The 17,110-nt window shown below is 50.6% G+C and overlaps 1 protein-coding gene and 1 long non-coding RNA gene across 5 annotated transcripts in view; one reads left to right on the forward strand and one right to left on the reverse strand.

Moving 5' to 3' along the window:
* Positions 1-229: 229 nt before the first annotated feature.
* On the reverse strand, positions 230-12,775 carry znf516 (zinc finger protein 516). Of its 2 annotated transcripts, XM_023827915.2 has the most exons (4): positions 10,984-12,775; positions 5,830-6,915; positions 3,543-3,647; positions 230-744 (listed from the first exon to the last, which is right to left on the reverse strand). In XM_023827915.2, exons 1-4 carry the CDS (start codon positions 12,773-12,775, stop codon positions 518-520), a joined length of 3,210 nt encoding a protein of 1,069 aa, XP_023683683.2. In that variant the 3' UTR covers positions 230-517. The 2 variants fall into 2 exon arrangements, with proteins under 2 accessions (XP_023683683.2, XP_023683685.2); XM_023827917.2 differs by lacking the exon at positions 3,543-3,647.
* Positions 7,932-17,110, forward strand: part of LOC111852254 (uncharacterized) — a 28,186-nt gene continuing 19,007 nt past the window's right edge. For 2 of the 3 annotated variants that reach the window (XR_011984891.1, XR_011984893.1), the window contains exons 1-3: positions 7,932-9,715; positions 10,217-10,580; positions 11,017-11,176. This is a non-coding gene — a long non-coding RNA (uncharacterized lncRNA). Of the gene's footprint in view, positions 9,716-10,216; positions 10,581-11,016; positions 11,177-13,631; positions 15,899-17,110 lie in introns of those variants that run through there. The other variant, XR_011984892.1, reaches the window with a different exon arrangement.

The following is a 17,110-nucleotide window of genomic DNA, read 5'->3' on the forward strand; positions in this document are numbered from 1 at the left end:
AAACATTTCTGTCAGAAATCAGACTGCCTGTTCCCCGAGCGGAACACCGGTCACAGCGTTTCCACGTTCAGAAATCCACTTAGACAGAGTGGTTTCAAATAATCAAGAGGCAAATCTTTAAAAAAAAAAAAAAAACAGAAGAAAAGTATTTCTCTGCTTCACATCTCAACCAGTCACATGGCTTCTAAGTTTGGTTTGCTCCGAAATAAGTAAACAGCAGGAGACACACCGCAGTCCCCCATTTTAATCTCCTAGGATGTTCTGAGGTGAAAAAGAAAACAAAAAGTAAATACATACGCAAGCAGTTAATCTTTTTTTTTTTTACTCTGTATGTCCTCTGAATGGCTGAAATTCTCCTAAAATCGTTTTGAGATGTTCAGTATTCAAAACAAACTGAACTGGGACCTTGTCCATCTCATTCCTTGGGTGTGACAGCGGTGTTTTCACGTACAGCCTCTGACGCCAAACCGCCTCCTCTCGGTCCGCCCTTGAGCAGGTCCCGGGGGTGGGCGGGGCGTCAGTCGAGTACGGTGGTCCCGGGGGCCAGCTGGTCTCCGGGCTGGGCAGAGGCACCGCTGGCCTCCTCGGGCTGGGGGGGGTCATCGGCGGTGCCATGCTGGGACCTGGCATCGGGGTAGTGAGCGTTGCTGAAGGCCGTGCGGTGCACGGACTGGACGTGGGTCTTCAGGTTGCCTTTCTGGGAGGAGCTGTAAGGGCAGAGCTGGCATCGGAAGGGACGCTCGCCTGCGTGGCACAAACAAGGGCACGTCAGCCTGTCATGTAGCACAGGTACGCTGGCGGGGGCGGCGGGGGGAGGGGCCATGACTGACGGCACGTTGATGTGCCATATGGAGACACTTGCCCGCGGGGGACGTCCGGGCTCTGCTTTCATTCTTTCGGCTGCTCCATGGGAAAAAAAGAGCAGAACACGAGATTTCAGGACCTTCGACTCCCACCTATCAGTCATGTGGGCAGACAAGTTTGCAAATAAGAGCAAACACGAGGAAATGGGGGAGGTAGCGAAAAAGAATGCACCCGCACCGCCCGGGAGCACTGCTCCTCTACTCAAACCGCGCTGCTTATAACGTTTCATTTCCGAACAAATGGGCCCCTTCTCTCTGAACTACGAGCTGTAAATCCGACCAGGGTGGGGACGTAGCGCCCAGGCCGCACTGCGCCAATCGGTGCCACGGGGAAAATCCCGCACGCACCTGAACGAAACAAATGCGACTGACAATTAATTGCACCTAATTGCTATTTTGAGAAATAAATTAACAGGCAACGGGACGCTGGCTGTCAGGGAGCCAACCAAAAATAATTGCATTACCGTTTATCAACAGGAAATAAACGAGAAGGGGACAATTAATAGTATTTGTTTCATGGGGGGGGGGGCATTCAGCTCGTTAACAGGGGACCTCACACAGAAGGCACACATTAAGTAATGCTAAATGTTAGTATAGGGAGGAAGATCATTCATAACAGCCAATGAGTAGGCAGGTGTCATTAAATAAGAGCGCCACCACGAGACACTTAAAATCACAGGCTTTGACTCCATCACTGGGATGAAAATGACTGGGGGAGGAATAAAACAATAACAGAAAGATGTTGTCACGCCCGGCTCGTCCGATCCTCCTGTGTGCCACGCCCCCCCTTGTTACCTCGTGTTAATTCCCGATTGTATTCACCTGTTGCCTGTTATGTTCAACTTGTTCCGTGTATTTAGTCCGCGTCTGAGTCAGTATTCCCCAGATCCGTCATTGATGTTTGAGGTTCGTCAATGTCAACCCCGTTTGTGCCAATAAATCCCTATTACCGACTTCACGGCTTTGCTGCCTTCCTGCCCGCTGGGCGATCTTAAAAGGTGTGTCGTCTCTTATCATGGCTGGAAATAATTGTTTTGCACACCATCTTTACTGAGAGGTAGAATTTTTTAGAATTAGAATTTAGTGAATTTAGTGGTCATTGTTGACACACCACAGCACACAGTGCACAACAATGAAAAGTGTCCTCTGCATTTAACCCATATGTGACGTCGAGAATAAAGTTAAAAAAACCCACTGAGGGCGGGAATATCAATTCGATCACTGATTGGCTCAGCCACACTTCCTGTCTGCTGTGCTATTGGTTGCCAGTGTAAAGGAGGCGATTCACAGCGCTCGGTGATCCCTCCCACCGATGCCTCGATTTGGCCAACATTCAACCCTCGTCGATTAAGATAAGATTGACTGGCAGTGACACGTGGCCGTTTAATGGTCAACGGAACCAAACATGGAGAAATAAAATGAGCCGGAGAGGGGGAGGCGCGGGAGGAGGCGAGGAGCTTGTTTGGCGGGGCGTCGGTGGCACTGGTGTGAACTGCAGAAGCTCCGAGTCCATTAGACTCAAATAGCAGTGTGGGATGTGGGGCCTTGTTAACGGCCCTCACTCTCAGTTAGAGAACATTATCAGGGACCGTCACCCGATTACCATCACCCGTTCAAAGCAGGAAGGAGCGACTCGCGGACTGAAACTAGCAATTTAATGTGACACGTACGGTTAGAGAGTATGTTAATGGACGCTCGGGGCCCTTGGCCCTTTTTAATTTGGACATTTATGCTGAAGAAAGCAATCACTGACAACATTAATTATAACGACGCGGCCATGGAGGGGAATGTGTCCCCACATTACGTACCATTTGGCCCTGTCACTTTGCATCAGCCTGGCCTGGCCGCTCTGTGCGGCGCTCACACGTCCAGCCCGACAAGTCGCGACTGCTCGCGGTAAGCCGGAGGGCGGAGCTCCTCCACCCCCCGCACCGAGGACTCTGATCACCCCACCATTTGGACTAAATCGGACCCACCTTGGGGGGGGGAGGGATGGCTGAGGTCCTGGACGAGAGTCGGAAGTGGAACACTAGTCCCCCCCGGGAAATTTGAGTCTCGACCCTGACACAGAGCGGCGTGGGCAAATGGTGCGATAATTACGCCGAAATGGACATTTGGTGTGTCGCGGTGCTGCTGGGCAGCCCTCCCCCCCCCCCTCATTTGCATGCACAATTACAGCTCGCAGACTGACATCTGATTAATAATGTATACCATTTCTCACAGGTCAGCATCACAGGCAAATATAATGTTTGCAGCAAAGAAAAAAACAGACCAACTGTCACCCATGGATGGAAGTTCATGCATACATGCACACACACACACACACACACATAAACACACACTGTATGCACAGACACATAAACACACACTACACACATACTACATACATACACTAACATATAAATGAGTTACATACACATGCACTACATGCACAACCCTTGTATAAGCACACAGAGACAGAAACACATACACACAGATGCTCATTAAAGCATTAAACACGTTTTTTGGGGATCCACTTGTGCCAGCAATGTTTAGGTTTTGAATGTCAGACATGTCTTTGTGTATGACTGTTCACGTATGTACGTCCGCTCGTATGCGTGTTGATGCATGGTCATATGCACACGCAGATGGCACAGACTGGAGGCGCGTCTGCGTGTTTCGGACCTGTGACCGGCCTACCTGTGTGGGACCTGACGTGGGTGCGGAGGTGGCTGGGCTGACTGAAGCTCCGCCCACACTCCCCGCAGAGGTAGTCTCCTTGGAGCAGCGCTGACCTCGCTGTCCCTGGATGGGTGGGGGGGGGGGACAAAGTTAAAGAAGAAAAACACATCTGGCTGGAAGAGGCAGCGATGAAGAGCCCATTAGTATGTCTAATGTGTCATTATGGGATGGCACCTTCAGGGCCTGGATGGCAACTGTCAGGCCGCATCACGGTGCCGGCTGACAGGCCCCCATGCACGCCAGCGCATAAATTACACCACATTAGAGGGGCGGCTCTGTGATGTGCCCGCCCCGCCGCGTCACATGTCAACAGAGCCCCCCCCCCCCCCAGCCGATGTCCCCTCCTCGCAGCAGCTGGAGCCGGATGTGCTTCCCCAGCCGTCACCCCCACCGGCCGGGCGGCCATCGCGCTGAATCAATGTGACATCCGTGTGGCAGGTGGAGAGCAGCGCAAGTAACAGTGACTGGTGCACTGCATACCCCCACCCCCAAGCAGAGACAGGACCCCCCCCCCATCTCATCGACCGCGAAACGCCAGGCGCCAGCTGTCCACCACCCTGACTCCGAAAGTCCGTGCTGGACAGCCTCCCGTCCGGCATTGCTGGGGTCATTAGCATTCCCGGAAAAGCCATTCATGAAAATGAGGGACAATGGGGCCGAATAAGAAAAAAAACCCTCATTTTCCAAAGGTCACCTCATGGCGCGGCTCCGGAAAGCGGCGTGACGACATTGCCGGCTGGCAGGACCCTCGCGCGCTCGCTCCCACGCGGCATTCCGGGGGGATCTGCCCACCGCCGCTGACCTTCGGGGCTGAGGGCTCTTATGGAAAAAGCGGCATGAAATATGCATTTTGTAATTGCTACCTTGCCGAAGCAGCTGTTGCCATAATTTGACATCTCTCTCACGTCTCCTTGCTTAGCGTAGCTGCATCACCGGGCAGCTGCAGCACTCTGCTCTGGGGTGACGACGCTCGCTCTCTGCTTTTCTGCACGCTTCCCGGTTATGAAGATATGCTTCTATCCTTCCCCGCATCTGGCACTACCGGCGCCCCCTGCTGGCACAGCGACGTCGCGCTCTCCCATTCTAAAATTCTAAAGGCACTTGCCTCCAGCCTGAATCATTTACTTCGCTGGCAGTGATGTTCACATCGGTCAGCTGCGGCCCCGGCCACCAGCCAAAGCAGCGGTGGGGTGGGATGACACCAGGATCACTTTGGGGGGGGGGGGGGCACACAAGGTCTTGCTGCTCAGTTAAAGTAGATTTGGGAGCTGGGGTGAGATTTCAGCTGGAGACTCTCCCCGCTGCTTTCAGCATGCCTGTTAAGCATGTCTGTATCTCATTGGGCTGCCTCAAGTCCCCGCCCTCATTGGGCTACCCCAAGTCTCCGCCCTCATTGGGCTACCTCAAGTCCCCACCCTCATTGGGCTACCCCAAGTCTCCACCCTCATTGGGCTACCTCAAGTCTCCGCCCTCATTGGGCTACCTCAAGTCCCCGCCCTCATTGGGCTACCTCAAGTCCCCGCCTAGGTCAGGACCCAGAACTCCAGGCATTTAAAGTGCCTTGAGGAAGCGCATCTCCTGCCTCTTCAGCAGCCCTCAAACTAGAAGCTGCCTTAATTTATTACTCACATAAGATTTGCTGGTACAGCCATTGAAGGCAGTGATGGTAGTTTTTGTCACAATCAGGGGAGGCAGCTCCTGTAAATTTGTGCAACTGGGGGGGCAGGGGTTCCCCTCAAAAGATTTATATGATCGCCAGTTGGGGAGAAAGGGCACTTAGGACATCAAAGGGGGGCACATTCATTCATTCAGGTGAAAGGGGTAGGTGCTCAGGCAGCCACAGCCCACCCACCCATCTGCACATGCCTGAGTAAAGTCATGTGTCACATGACACGAAAGTGTGTCATGTGACTGAATCACCAGCGTGCCATTAGCGCCCATAACAAGCTGCAAGGGGAAGAAGCTCTTGAATGTGGCTTCTTTATGTGAAATGGACAGAAAAGCAGCAGAGTGGGCTGGAGGTCTGAGCAGCGTTTTCCAGCAGCGTTTACCCAAGGAAATCCAGCAAGGCCACAACCTCCAAGACCCCTGTGGTACCAGCTGACCTTCGAGATGCACGCAGGGATGGACATGCTCACAAACTGTGGGCCATGTAGGGGGGAGGGTCACACTTGCCAGGGGGCTGCAAAGCCCTTTAACCGGCCATCATATTACGACTTGGTTGGGAGCCCAAGCTGTAACTTACCCGCCTGACTCAGCACAGGACTGGTGGAACCCCATCGCTGGTAGACCGTGGCCAGATCTTGGGACCTGTAGCTCTTAAAGAAACTCAGGATGTCCGCAGGTGGGGGTGGATCCTCTGTGCTCGGCTCATTCTTCACTGCATGGTGCGGCAGATCGAGCGCAGTGGAGCTACTGATTCGGGGGGAGCCCAGTGCCGACCCGTCTCGCGACTCACCCCCGAGTCTGAGGGCCCGGCTCTCGGCTCGGCTATGGATCCTGTCTGGCGAAGCGGCCTCCTCACCGGCGCACTCCAGGACACGTCGGCCCTCCTGAGGAAGAGCAGGCTGCTCCTGCCGGCTGCCAGGTTCTCGAGGGGAGCCCCCCGATGAGACCAGTCTGGGATACATCTCCGGTCTGGGCCTGGCCGACATCGCCTCGTCAGTCCCAGGCCTCCAGGTTTTGGGCTTCTTAGCTGGGCTCAACCCTGGAGCACAGTCCTTCCCCTGCTGGGCGCTAAGCTGGTTGCCACCAGGGTCTGATCCCACCCCTATCTTTGGAGTAATGGGGGGTGGGGGGCGTGTGCGTGGGACGCAGCCGAAAGGCAGGGGGAGGCACTCCTCGCCTCGCAGGGCGGGGGGAGGCCCCGTACGCCGTTTCATGGGCCTCCGGGGGGCCGGGTTGCCAGTTCGGACTCTGTGGTAGACCCGCTGATGGATTCGATGGACCTCTGGGTAGCGGGTGACGAATGGGCAGCTAACACACGGGTAACTGAGCAGAGCATTGTGGGTATTAGCCACAGACAGCTCTGACTTAGTTGTCAGGTCAAGGGGGTCAGCAGCCCTATTCTGGGGATCAGCTGGGCTTCCAGGAGAGCATCCTCTGGGGGGAGAGGTGAGGGCATGGGGCACAAGGCTCTCCTGGAGCAAGGCCTTCCTCAGTTTGGGGTAGTCACCACCCAGTCCGCCTGCTGCACTGTGCCCCTGTGGGGGCGTCCCTGTCACAGTAAAGGTCTCGCTTGTCTCCTTGTGATAATGTTTTATGTGTGACGTCCAGGACGAGAGGTCAGAGGTCCCAAAGCTACAGTGGCTGCAAACGTAAGGCTTCTTATCTGTGAAAGATACATAAGAACAAAAAAGAAAAAGCATTTTTTTTTTCCAAATTCTAAAATCAAAATCAACGTGTACTTTTTTTTCTTATAAAAGCTAAGCTTGTGACATTACATAATGATCCTGGATTATTTAATTTCCAGAATTATTTCACAGAGAAATACACAGATGGTAAGTGGGTAATCAGCTATTCTAAGTCATGAATGAAAAAACAAGCCATACAAAAGAACAGATTGTTAGAACTACTGATTCACAACTGGTGGGCCGTGGGACTATTTTGAAAATAGTGTCAAATAGTGGTTTTTGTGCTACAAATTTTACCCCACCCCCCAAGTTTTATATATATATAGTTTCGTTCTTGCTAAATGTACTAAATACTGCACATTTTATTACATAAATTTGGCTCAGAATTTGGGTCGTAACCAAGGGATACCGTGGAACCTCTGCTTTAAACAAAAAAAAAAACCTGTAATGTATGTGACTACCACTAGATGGCAGTATTTCATGTTAACATTTTGGGAACATTTATCATAGAACCGAATATAGTTTTTTTTTTTTTTAAACTTTTGATCGAGCCTGTACCGGTCAGAAACCATAACTAACATGGTTTTAGCTTCCCTCTTTGTAGACAAAAAATTCACTTTCCTTTAAAGATGTATACTATTATTGTAATACTTTTGGTCCAGATCTACCAAACAAACACTTTCAAACTCAGGCTGACATTAATTCCAGCCCTACTTAAATACCCATGTCTAAACTAGTTATTTTAAGTGCCTCTTGCTTTAATAATAAATCATACACATTACCAGCAATCCAGCTTTTACTGTTAAGTCTGATTATTTATATTTTAATGAGCATAAATTATAACAGGCGACAAACATGCAAGACTATTAATAATGAATGCTAATTTTCTTTTTGTCTGCTTAGTTAAAAGTCACCAGAAGGCTATTCTTTGCGATTAAAAACATGACGCCGTTGACGCAGAACCAAAATGTACCACACGGTGGCGCCATACATCACGGCTCACCTACGGCTGCCAGACGCAGCCGCAATGGAGAGCCTCTGGAACGCTTAACTCTCACAAGTAATTTTACTCTGCAAGGCTCGTGAACCCTGCGTGTTCCCCCTAAGTCCTTCCGGAAAATGTTTAACGTTTCAGTCCGTGCGCTGTGCTTCTCTCACAGCTCCCATCTCCGTTTCTCCCTGTCTGCTGCAACAGACACGGTTTTGGAGGGGGGAGGGGGGTCTCTCTTCAATTTTTCAGCGAGCCAATGAGACAGCCATCTGTTCTGGATTTGGTGGCTTTTATTAATATTGCTGTGCCTTCCAGCGGGGTGGGCGCCGCTTCTCCACGGAGGCTTCGCAGCTGTTCCACAGCCTCCCTCCCCTAAGACTAGCAGCAGGGGACGAGGGAAGAGCCAGCGTGTCATCACACTCCGGCGCAACTTTGTTGGGAGGCAGTTCCCGCGTCTGGCTACCGAATCTGCGAAATGCCTCGAAGCTAATAGCGGAGCACTTAGCGGCTGAAACACAGAAGGTCAATGAGGCCAGAATCAAGACGCCCGCAAATAAATAGCTACAAAAAATAACAGTTACCGAATGAACACTGCATGAGCCAAGCGGCCCAGTATTTGTGAGCCGGGCACATCCACAGCTCGAGTGACAGAAAGATAACCTCCGAGAGGCAGACGGCCCAAAATGCTGCCTGAATTATTCTTTTCAGATAGACCGGCGGAGGCGCCCGTCCGCCTGAAAGGGACCGTGGCGTGAGGGGAATTTATTCGGCGCTTATATCGAACTGCTACCCGCCGTGGGCCGCATCGCGTGACCCGCCACGCGCTCCCGTCTCTCAGGACCTGCAGTTCCCGCCGGCGAAAGCCGGGAATGCGTTAAGTCCGACTTCTTATTATTTACTATCGTTTCATTCAGTTTGTGACGGTAATGTGTGAGTAAGCAGCGGGAGAATCGAGCGGGCTACCCGCGGTGAAAACACCGCGTCCTTTTCCACACTTTTTTTTAGACCGTCCAGCTGGCATTAAAGTAACAGCAGCAGACAGGGGAGAAGTTGTGGAGTTTTTTTGTCCTCGATGGAATGACTCCCTATAAATAACCGATCCCTTACTGGCGAACCTGAAGGAAACCCCTGCCCCCCCCTCCCCAGCGCTGCAGGCCTGCGAGGCCCTCCTGCCGACGCCCCCCTTCAGCTCAGTGACACGGCAGCGTCCTCCCCTCCACGCTCGCCGGGTGAGAGGCAGCAATCCAGACACGAACAATATTCATCTGCAGTGGTGTTCGATGTCCAAGGACACAGATGGACTTGCTTTCGAGGGGTCTGATGTCATTGCTGATATCATTGCTCTCCGCGCCGGCGAGGAGAGCCGCAAAGAGCCGGCACTTATGCTTCACACGAGTTATTTAATATTTACACAAAAAACGTGGAAAAAACTGCCAAAGGGCATCCTGCGAGCCGCTGGGTCTGAGATGCCCTCACGCAGCCTCCCAGCGGGGGCAGGAGCTCGCGCGTCTCACTTGACGGGGGCCGTTTAAGCCATTCTTTTGGCCGGGAGCGGGAAGCAGGTTCCTGGTGCTTCTTCACTTTTTGCAAAGGTGACTTTTTTGTTCCCAACTGGCACAGTGTTTGCATTAAACTCCCTTCCTGGCACGGCTGTAGAGGAGAACTCTTCCAGCAATAAAAACACAATCGATCATTAATGAGGCTGCGTATCTTTTAAGCGAAAACCAACCGGTCCGGACTGCACATATTTATACTTAAAAAAAGGAATGACAATCGATAATGAAAGTGTAAGTATCGCTATCAGTGTTGGCTTTACGAAGCCACGTGCATCGCGCTCCTATATATCTCAAGGTGAAAACAGGAAGGGGTTAGCTGTATGATAAACAAAACGACATTTGCAGACATCCTCCGTTTACTGCACAATTCCATTGTAATTTTGATTTTTACATGTGTTTTTAATGCATTTTTTGCAGAAACAGGCTTAGCAAAAGCGGTAAGTGGAATTTTACAAGATGGAAAGGAGGTGCGGCAATAAGCTACAAGCTGCAGTTTAGTGTGACGGGATGTTCTAAAAATACTTTCAGTGTATGGCTGAAAACATGCTTTAAATTTAACCATTGTATCAGTAGGTAATTAGAAAAAATAGATTTTAAATGGGTAATATTTTCTTTTTACTACAAAAATTTAGTTTTTTTTATATGAACAAATCACCTTTCATAACATTCACTTCAACAGTAATATGATAGTGCTGCACTGCAGTATGACAAGGCTGCTCTTATTTATTTTAGTGCTTAGGCTGCATTTCCAATATTGACCACTAGATGTCTGTACTGCCACTATTCAACACCCTGGATTGCAATAGACGCCAATTCAACTGGTGGCAAGCGCAAACACAAAACGCTCCATTGTTGTGTCAACCAAGGTTTGAATTTTACGAAAGTTCAAGTATACATATTTGAGATGTTTCTGTGTACTGCTTAACAAACACTACTGACTTTTGCAGGGTATAAAAAAACTAAAACTACAAGGGAAATCACACAGGCTTTTCCTCTGGCAAACGCGGGATTTGGTGTTCCATGGGTCACTGTATACAGAACCGCCATGTTGGAGAGTGGAGATGCAGGGATGACTGAAGACTGGTCAGACATTGAGGTCAATATTCACATGACTGAGAGAAGTAAATTTATTAATACTTCTTTTAAAAAGTATTTTTGCAGTCATTGGAAATAATAGGTATAATGTTGGAAAAAGTGCTGTATTTTGATGTGATAAACTAAATGAAATTATTATGTAATTGTTTGAATAACGAGCATGTATAGAATAACTAGCATATATAATATATACAACCTGTTAAATTTGATATAAGGTGACTCAGGAATTTCTTAGTAAAGCAAATAAATTAATCATGACATGCCCCGACATCCCGCCAAAGGTCTACCCCAATCTTATGCCTTATGCTGCCTGGGATAGAGCCCAGGTCCACAAGACCCTGACCAGACTAAGTGCTACAAGATGGATGGATGGATTCCTTGCCACTGGGTTGCTACTCCCTTACCTCTTTCCCCAGTTGCTTCTTCTCCTCTTGCAGAAGACAGGGGTGAGTCTTCGTAGCCGGGGGTGCTGGGTCGGCTCATGGAACCTGACTCGGCCTCGCTGGGGGAGCGCTCTCCCTGCGACGGCAGGCTCCTGCTGTCAGAGCTGCCACGGCCGCCCTTGCGGTGGATACGGGAGTGCAGCACCATCTGGTGGTGAGTGCGAAACACGCGTCCGCATTCAAAGCATTCGGCGCTCCTGCTCTGTGAGGAGCGCCTGCTCTGGCGGGATGGTGGTCGGAACTCAGAGTCACTCGCCCCCTCTGGGCTGAGGTCTCCCAGGCTGCTGGGGCTTGGCTGCCCACAGGCACGGGGGCTCTGCCGGTGGTTGCTTCCTCCACTGCCACTGCGGGCCTGCTGCCGGGTGTGGCTCCCGCTGGCTCGCCTCTTCCGGCTGCTTGAGGCTCCGTTGGTGTCCGGCTCGCGCCTGTATCTTTCCTGCCCTACCAGGACGTACTTGCCCTTGTCTCGGTCGTAAGCCACATCGGCGTCCTCCAGCACCTCATCCCAGCCGAGGCACTTGCCGTTCTCCAAAGTCTCAGCCACTCGGCCCTTGGTGGCCAGCAGCCAGGCTTGGTAGCTGCATATGGGGTCCAGCTCCGGAATGCGCTTACCCACCCTGCCCTCCAGGGGATTCTCTCGAGCCGTGGCTGGCCTCAGGTTCAGGCACTCCATGAAGCGCTTTTTAGTGGACGTCGAGTCAGCATCATCGGTCTGTTTCCGCCGCCCATTTGGCCTCCTGCCATTCACCCTTTGGCTAGGACCGTGGACTTTCTTATGCACCCGCAGACTCTCTTGGTCATGGAAAAGGTTCCCACATTTGGAGCAGTGCTCAATAAGGCACAGTCTGTTAAACAAGCCAGCCTCATCCTGTGCGACGTCATTGATGGTGGCCGTGGGCTCGGTGTCCCCCCTGAGCTTGCCCCGGCCACCGGACCTGCCGCCATGGGTCTTCATGTGGTTCTTCAGGAACCAGGCCTCACGGAAGTGCCGCCCACATATGTGACACCTGTGCTCCAGGGCAGCCGGGTGCTTTTTCATGTGTGCCTTGAGAACCCATGCTTGGCTGAAGACCTGGTCACACAGTGTGCAGGGAAAGTGGGCCTCAGCACATGGGGCCTCTGGTGGGGACGCCTCAACAGTGATGTGCACCTTCTCGATGTGGCAAAGCAACTGGTCTTCACGGGCAGCCATGAAGCCACACAGCCTGCAGCGATAGGGCTTGTGGAGCCGGATATGCTCTTCCAGTTCAGCCCGGCCACTCAGTCTGCGCCGGCACAACGGGCACTGCAGCGCCAGCCCCCTGGCCTCGTCCTGCCCAGCTGGGCCGTCTCTCCTAGAGCCCTTCACTGGGGTCTTTCGGCCTCCCTCTGGCACACCAGCCACGCCATTGCAGGCCGACGTGCTGTCAGTGGGGCTTGTGCAGCCACCTAGGCCCTCGGAGACCCCGGCCTCCTCCAGCTCGACATCAGGCTCTTCGTGCCTATGGCTCAGTGTGCCCAGCTTGTGGCCCCGGATGTGGGCCTTGAGGTTGCCCTTCTGGGAGGCCCTATGCTCACAGTAAGGGCACTTATAGGGCTTCTCCCCCATGTGCTTTCGCATGTGTTGTGACAGCGAGCTCTGCAATGGGAAACTCTTGCTGCAGATGTTGCAGGCATAGCAGGGGACCCTGCCCTCATCTGTGTCAGCCCTCTTCACCCTGCTGCATTCCGCAGACACTTCCCGTTTGTCTGTTTCGACTGCGCCCAGATTCATGACTCCCAGGGTGTCCGCTGTCCGAATCTATCTGTCGGGTCCGACACCAGGGGGTCACGTTCCTTTCGCGTCATGCGTTGGCCACCGGCATCCGTCTCCTAAATTCCATTACTGGATTCTCTGTGGACTGTTCTTCCTAGTTTGATTCTGGTGTCTACGGAGGCTGCTTAGACGAATTGCCCTAGGGCTGTTGCCCTGTCAGACCTGTGGAAGAGAAAAAAAACATGAGATGTAATGAAAGCATCAGGTGGCCTGTCTTGCTCTGCCTCTCTCTGTCTTGCTGCCCCATTCTGTCACACTCTGTCTTGCTGTCTCACTGTCACACTCTGTCTTGCTGTCTCACTGTCACACTCTTTCTTGCTGTCTCACTGTCACACTCTGTCTTGCTGTCTCACTGTCTTCCTCAACTTTGCTCTCACATTTCCTTGCTGTACTTGCTGTGTCATGCTCTTCCTCACTCTGTCTTTGTCTCATTGTGTCACCCTACCTTGCTGAACCTTGCTCTATCTCTCTCTGCCTCACTGGCTCGCTTCATCTTGCTCTGCGTCACTCTGTCTTGCTCTGCCTCACTCCGCCATGCTCTGCTTCGCATGGTCTCTGTCTTTCTCCCTCTGTCTCACTACCTTGCTCTGCCTTGCTGTGTCTCGCACCATCGCTCTCTACCGTGCTTTGTCTCTCTTTGCCTCACTCTTCCTCGCTTTGTCTCACAATATCTCTGTGTCTCTCTGCCTCGCTGTCTCACACTATCTCACTGTCTCAAACTACTTCTTTTTGTCTTTCTGTCTCTGCCTTGCTATATCTTGTGCCATCTCTTCCTGTCTCACACCGTCTCGCTTGGTCTCATGCATTTGCACAGCTTTGCCCAGGAATGACAAGAGTCGATATGGGCTGTTGTAAACCCAGGAGTCAAGACCAGAACCAAACCGCCCAGCCTGCAGTTTAGAGCATGCCAATACAGTCACTCGCCTCTGGACTTCTCGAACCCCAGGCACCTCGCTGACACAAGCGACACGCTGGAGAACCCTCGACAGCCCTGTCTGATTCAGCAAATTTGAGGAGGGGCGCAGCAAACAGCCAGCGTCAGCGTGATGTGCGTTTGTGATGCTGGGTACCTGGCCTCCTGCTCATGGCCCAGAACATGAATGTCCCTGAAGAGTGAGTGACCGCCTCCTCCATCCCACGCCGACATGGGACCGAATCATCTCTGCCCAAGAGCGGCTCTCCATAGTTAATGCATCACCACATGACAGAAGGAAACACAACTGTGCCCCCAGAAAAGGGGGAAGGTTGCTCTTTGTTTCATTACAACCTGAAAAGGGCTTTTATAACGGTTTTAAATCATTACACAAGGTAAACGATAAACATGTACTTGCAGACTGCCCAGTTTCTGCCTGAAATCCATCTGCACTGAATCCATGCTCTTCTGGTATCAAAGCAAATAATTATTTTGTCACCTTATCTGGGCCTGAAAGCAGGATTAACACTGGATACACTTAACCCAATCATTCAAGCAGGATATCAGCCCATGGATGACAGGGCACACGAATGCAATCGCGCTCCCCCAGAGCGGAGGCCTTTGAGCACAGAGGCCTCCTTTTGCACTGTGGCAGAAAGCTCCTCCGCAAAGACGCTAGGTGAACCGCTTACTCACACCATTCACTGCCGCTGCATCTTACAGAATGACCCTCTGCTGAAAAGCGGATGATAGCTCAATTACGAGAGCGGAGAAAAATCAATCTCTCATCAGCTTCAGCACACAGCAGTGACAGAGAGAAGTCTGCTGAGGTCACTGTGAATAGACTGAAAGCACGGCTGGTGGTCCAAGCTGGGCCTCTTCCTTCTCTGACATGCACCCCCCCATGGGTCAGGACTGTTCAGTGTCCACTCCAAAACCTGCATCTCTGAAACTGCACAACTACAAACTAAGAACTGTATAGGAACAGAACACAACCAAGAATACTAATGAGCTCTTTACTCACTTATTATATGAATTATAAAATATTTTCATTAAAGTACATAAAATATCTATTTTGCAAAGCCAGAGTTTCAGCTGAAGACTTTATCACAGTAAATTTCACCACAGCCAGTTATGAGCTTTACCACAGCCAGTTCTGGATTTCACCATAGCCAGTTATGGATTTTACCATAGAAAGTATGGATTTCACCATAGCCAGTTCCAGACTTCACCATAGCCAGTTCAAGACTTTACCATAGCCAGTTCCAGACTTCGTCATAGCCAGTTCCTGATTTCAACATAGCCAGTTCTGGTTGGCACAGTATGAGGGACACTGGTACTTGGGCCCTCACTGGGTGTGGCTGTGGGTTCCAGTCCAAACTGGAAAGGCTTCTAGTAGCAGTAAGAGTCGATAAATGTCTGACAGAATGACAGCGAAGCTCAAATATCAGCATTATTAGTACATTTTCCAGAGAGCCTCTAAGCAAACTAATGGATAGTCATGTCTTAATCAAACACAGTAAATCCTGCAGCCCTGTCAAGGTAGAGAGTCACCAATTACTTTTTATCTGAAATAAAGCCAGTGTTTTATGTTGGATTAAATAAATTGACTTAGCTTACCACCACTTAAGGATGAAATATTTTATAACACAGAAAACCTTTCAGAGCAGACCCTCGCAGAGCAGTCACTTCCAGAATATTCTGAGAACCAAGATGCAGTTCCGCAGTGAAATGCTTTGATAAACAACCAGTGATTGCAGACTGATAAACGTCTTTTTGCACTGCCAGGAGATCACTGGACACTGTCACCTTCAGGATGGCAGGATGTGGGCAGCATAATGTATCAGAGAAGAAATTAGCAAAAAAAAACTTAATTGGCACTCTTTCTCCTCACTACTGCTCACCAAAATATAACCAAACAATAAATATTACATCCATATTACATCCATGTGTCGACCATCCAGTGATATCTCCAAAGAAAACTGAATCACATTGGTATTACAGAGCATCCCCTTTCATTGTCCTCAAACACTCACCCTTTGACCTTCCCTGCGGAGTTCTGTAGTCCATATATAGTACTGGAGTACAATCTGTGTGCTCCATGCATCATCAGGTTATTGGTGGTTCTCTGACCTTTCTTGTATCTAGAGCTTTGATGAACTCCTTAAAACAACATTCCTATATCCTGGACTTGGTATTACAATCTCCCTTTTTGCCAGGGATGCCGTAAAGAGCAGTTCAGATGGATGGACATGGGCACCTGCGTGCTGTAAATGCCATGCTACTGTGCCTAGCCAACATCAATCCCCACCTCAGGAAAACAAAACACTAAAAGGCAAATATTACAGCTCTGGGAAAGAAATGGTGAGCTGTTTGTTTTTGCCTCTTAATATAGTGAAGCAAACAAGCAACATGTGATATTATCGAATTTCAGTAGAGTTACTCTTTAGACCCAGGTGGGCTCCAGACAACTGGCTTTCACAGACAGACCCTTCTCTATTATAGCTGTGGCCACATGTTTCACTACCACATTTAGCACGTTGCAAACGCCTCTTTCACCACTCCCTTCACGCCATGGCTTGATGGGATTGGCTACCACTTCTGCAGAAACCCAGGTCCAAAGTTTGCACCCCCTACACTGGTCTAGAGAACTGACCGGGGCCCAAACCCAGGCAAAAATGTCAGTGGGTTTCCAGCTGCAGTGATGACAAAGATGGAAGCGAGAAATCGGCACCTCTGTCATAGGAAGTGCAGGAATTCTGGCCAAAAACACAGTGCCTGGTTCTCGGCAAAAAATGTTGGTGCTCCTTCGCTACTCGGCACGTAGAGGCGGCCCATTTCCAAGCAGATCTCCTCTGGAAGCTTGGTTGTTACTAGCCTTCGGGAGCGAAACATGCGCTTGGGAGGAGTGAGCTTGGCTGGAACAGCACGGGAGGCTCTCAAGGCCTCTCGAACCTGCCTCTCGAGCCGCCGGCTCAGCTGCTCCTCTGAGTGTCATGTTCCATAAAACACGACGACCTCAATTCTCCATTTGGCTCTCCCACAGACTTCTCATATCTTTCATTTAAATATATATATATATACACACACACACACACACACACATATATATATATATATGTGTGTGTGTGTGTGTGAATTTTAAAGACATAGACCCAGTGTGCAGAGTTCACAGACACTGACTCACAGGCCTCACTAGAGCATGCCCTTAACAAACCAGTCACATGGTCTATAAATTGAACTGTAATAAGATTATGCTCAGCTTGAAACAATGTCGTGTTTCCAGCACACAGAAAGACTATGACTCATGGGGACTGGAGGATACTTGCCCCTTAGATCATCGCCTTTCCTCTTTAGAGGACATAGACACTCAGAATAAT

This window comes from Paramormyrops kingsleyae, chromosome 23, assembly GCF_048594095.1.
Source record: "Paramormyrops kingsleyae isolate MSU_618 chromosome 23, PKINGS_0.4, whole genome shotgun sequence".
NCBI lineage: Eukaryota > Metazoa > Chordata > Actinopteri > Osteoglossiformes > Mormyridae > Paramormyrops > Paramormyrops kingsleyae.

Coding starts and splice junctions, on each gene's coding strand:
- znf516 (XM_023827915.2), bottom strand. CDS start 12,775: ATGAATCTGGGCGCAGTCGAAACAGACAAACGGGAAGTGTCTGCGGAA. Junction 6,916..10,983: donor AGAAGCAACTGGGGAAAGAG/GTAAGGGAGTAG, acceptor TATCTTTCACAG/ATAAGAAGCCTTACGTTTGC. Junction 3,648..5,829: donor TCCTGTGCTGAGTCAGGCGG/GTAAGTTACAGC, acceptor CCACCCATCCAG/GGACAGCGAGGTCAGCGCTG.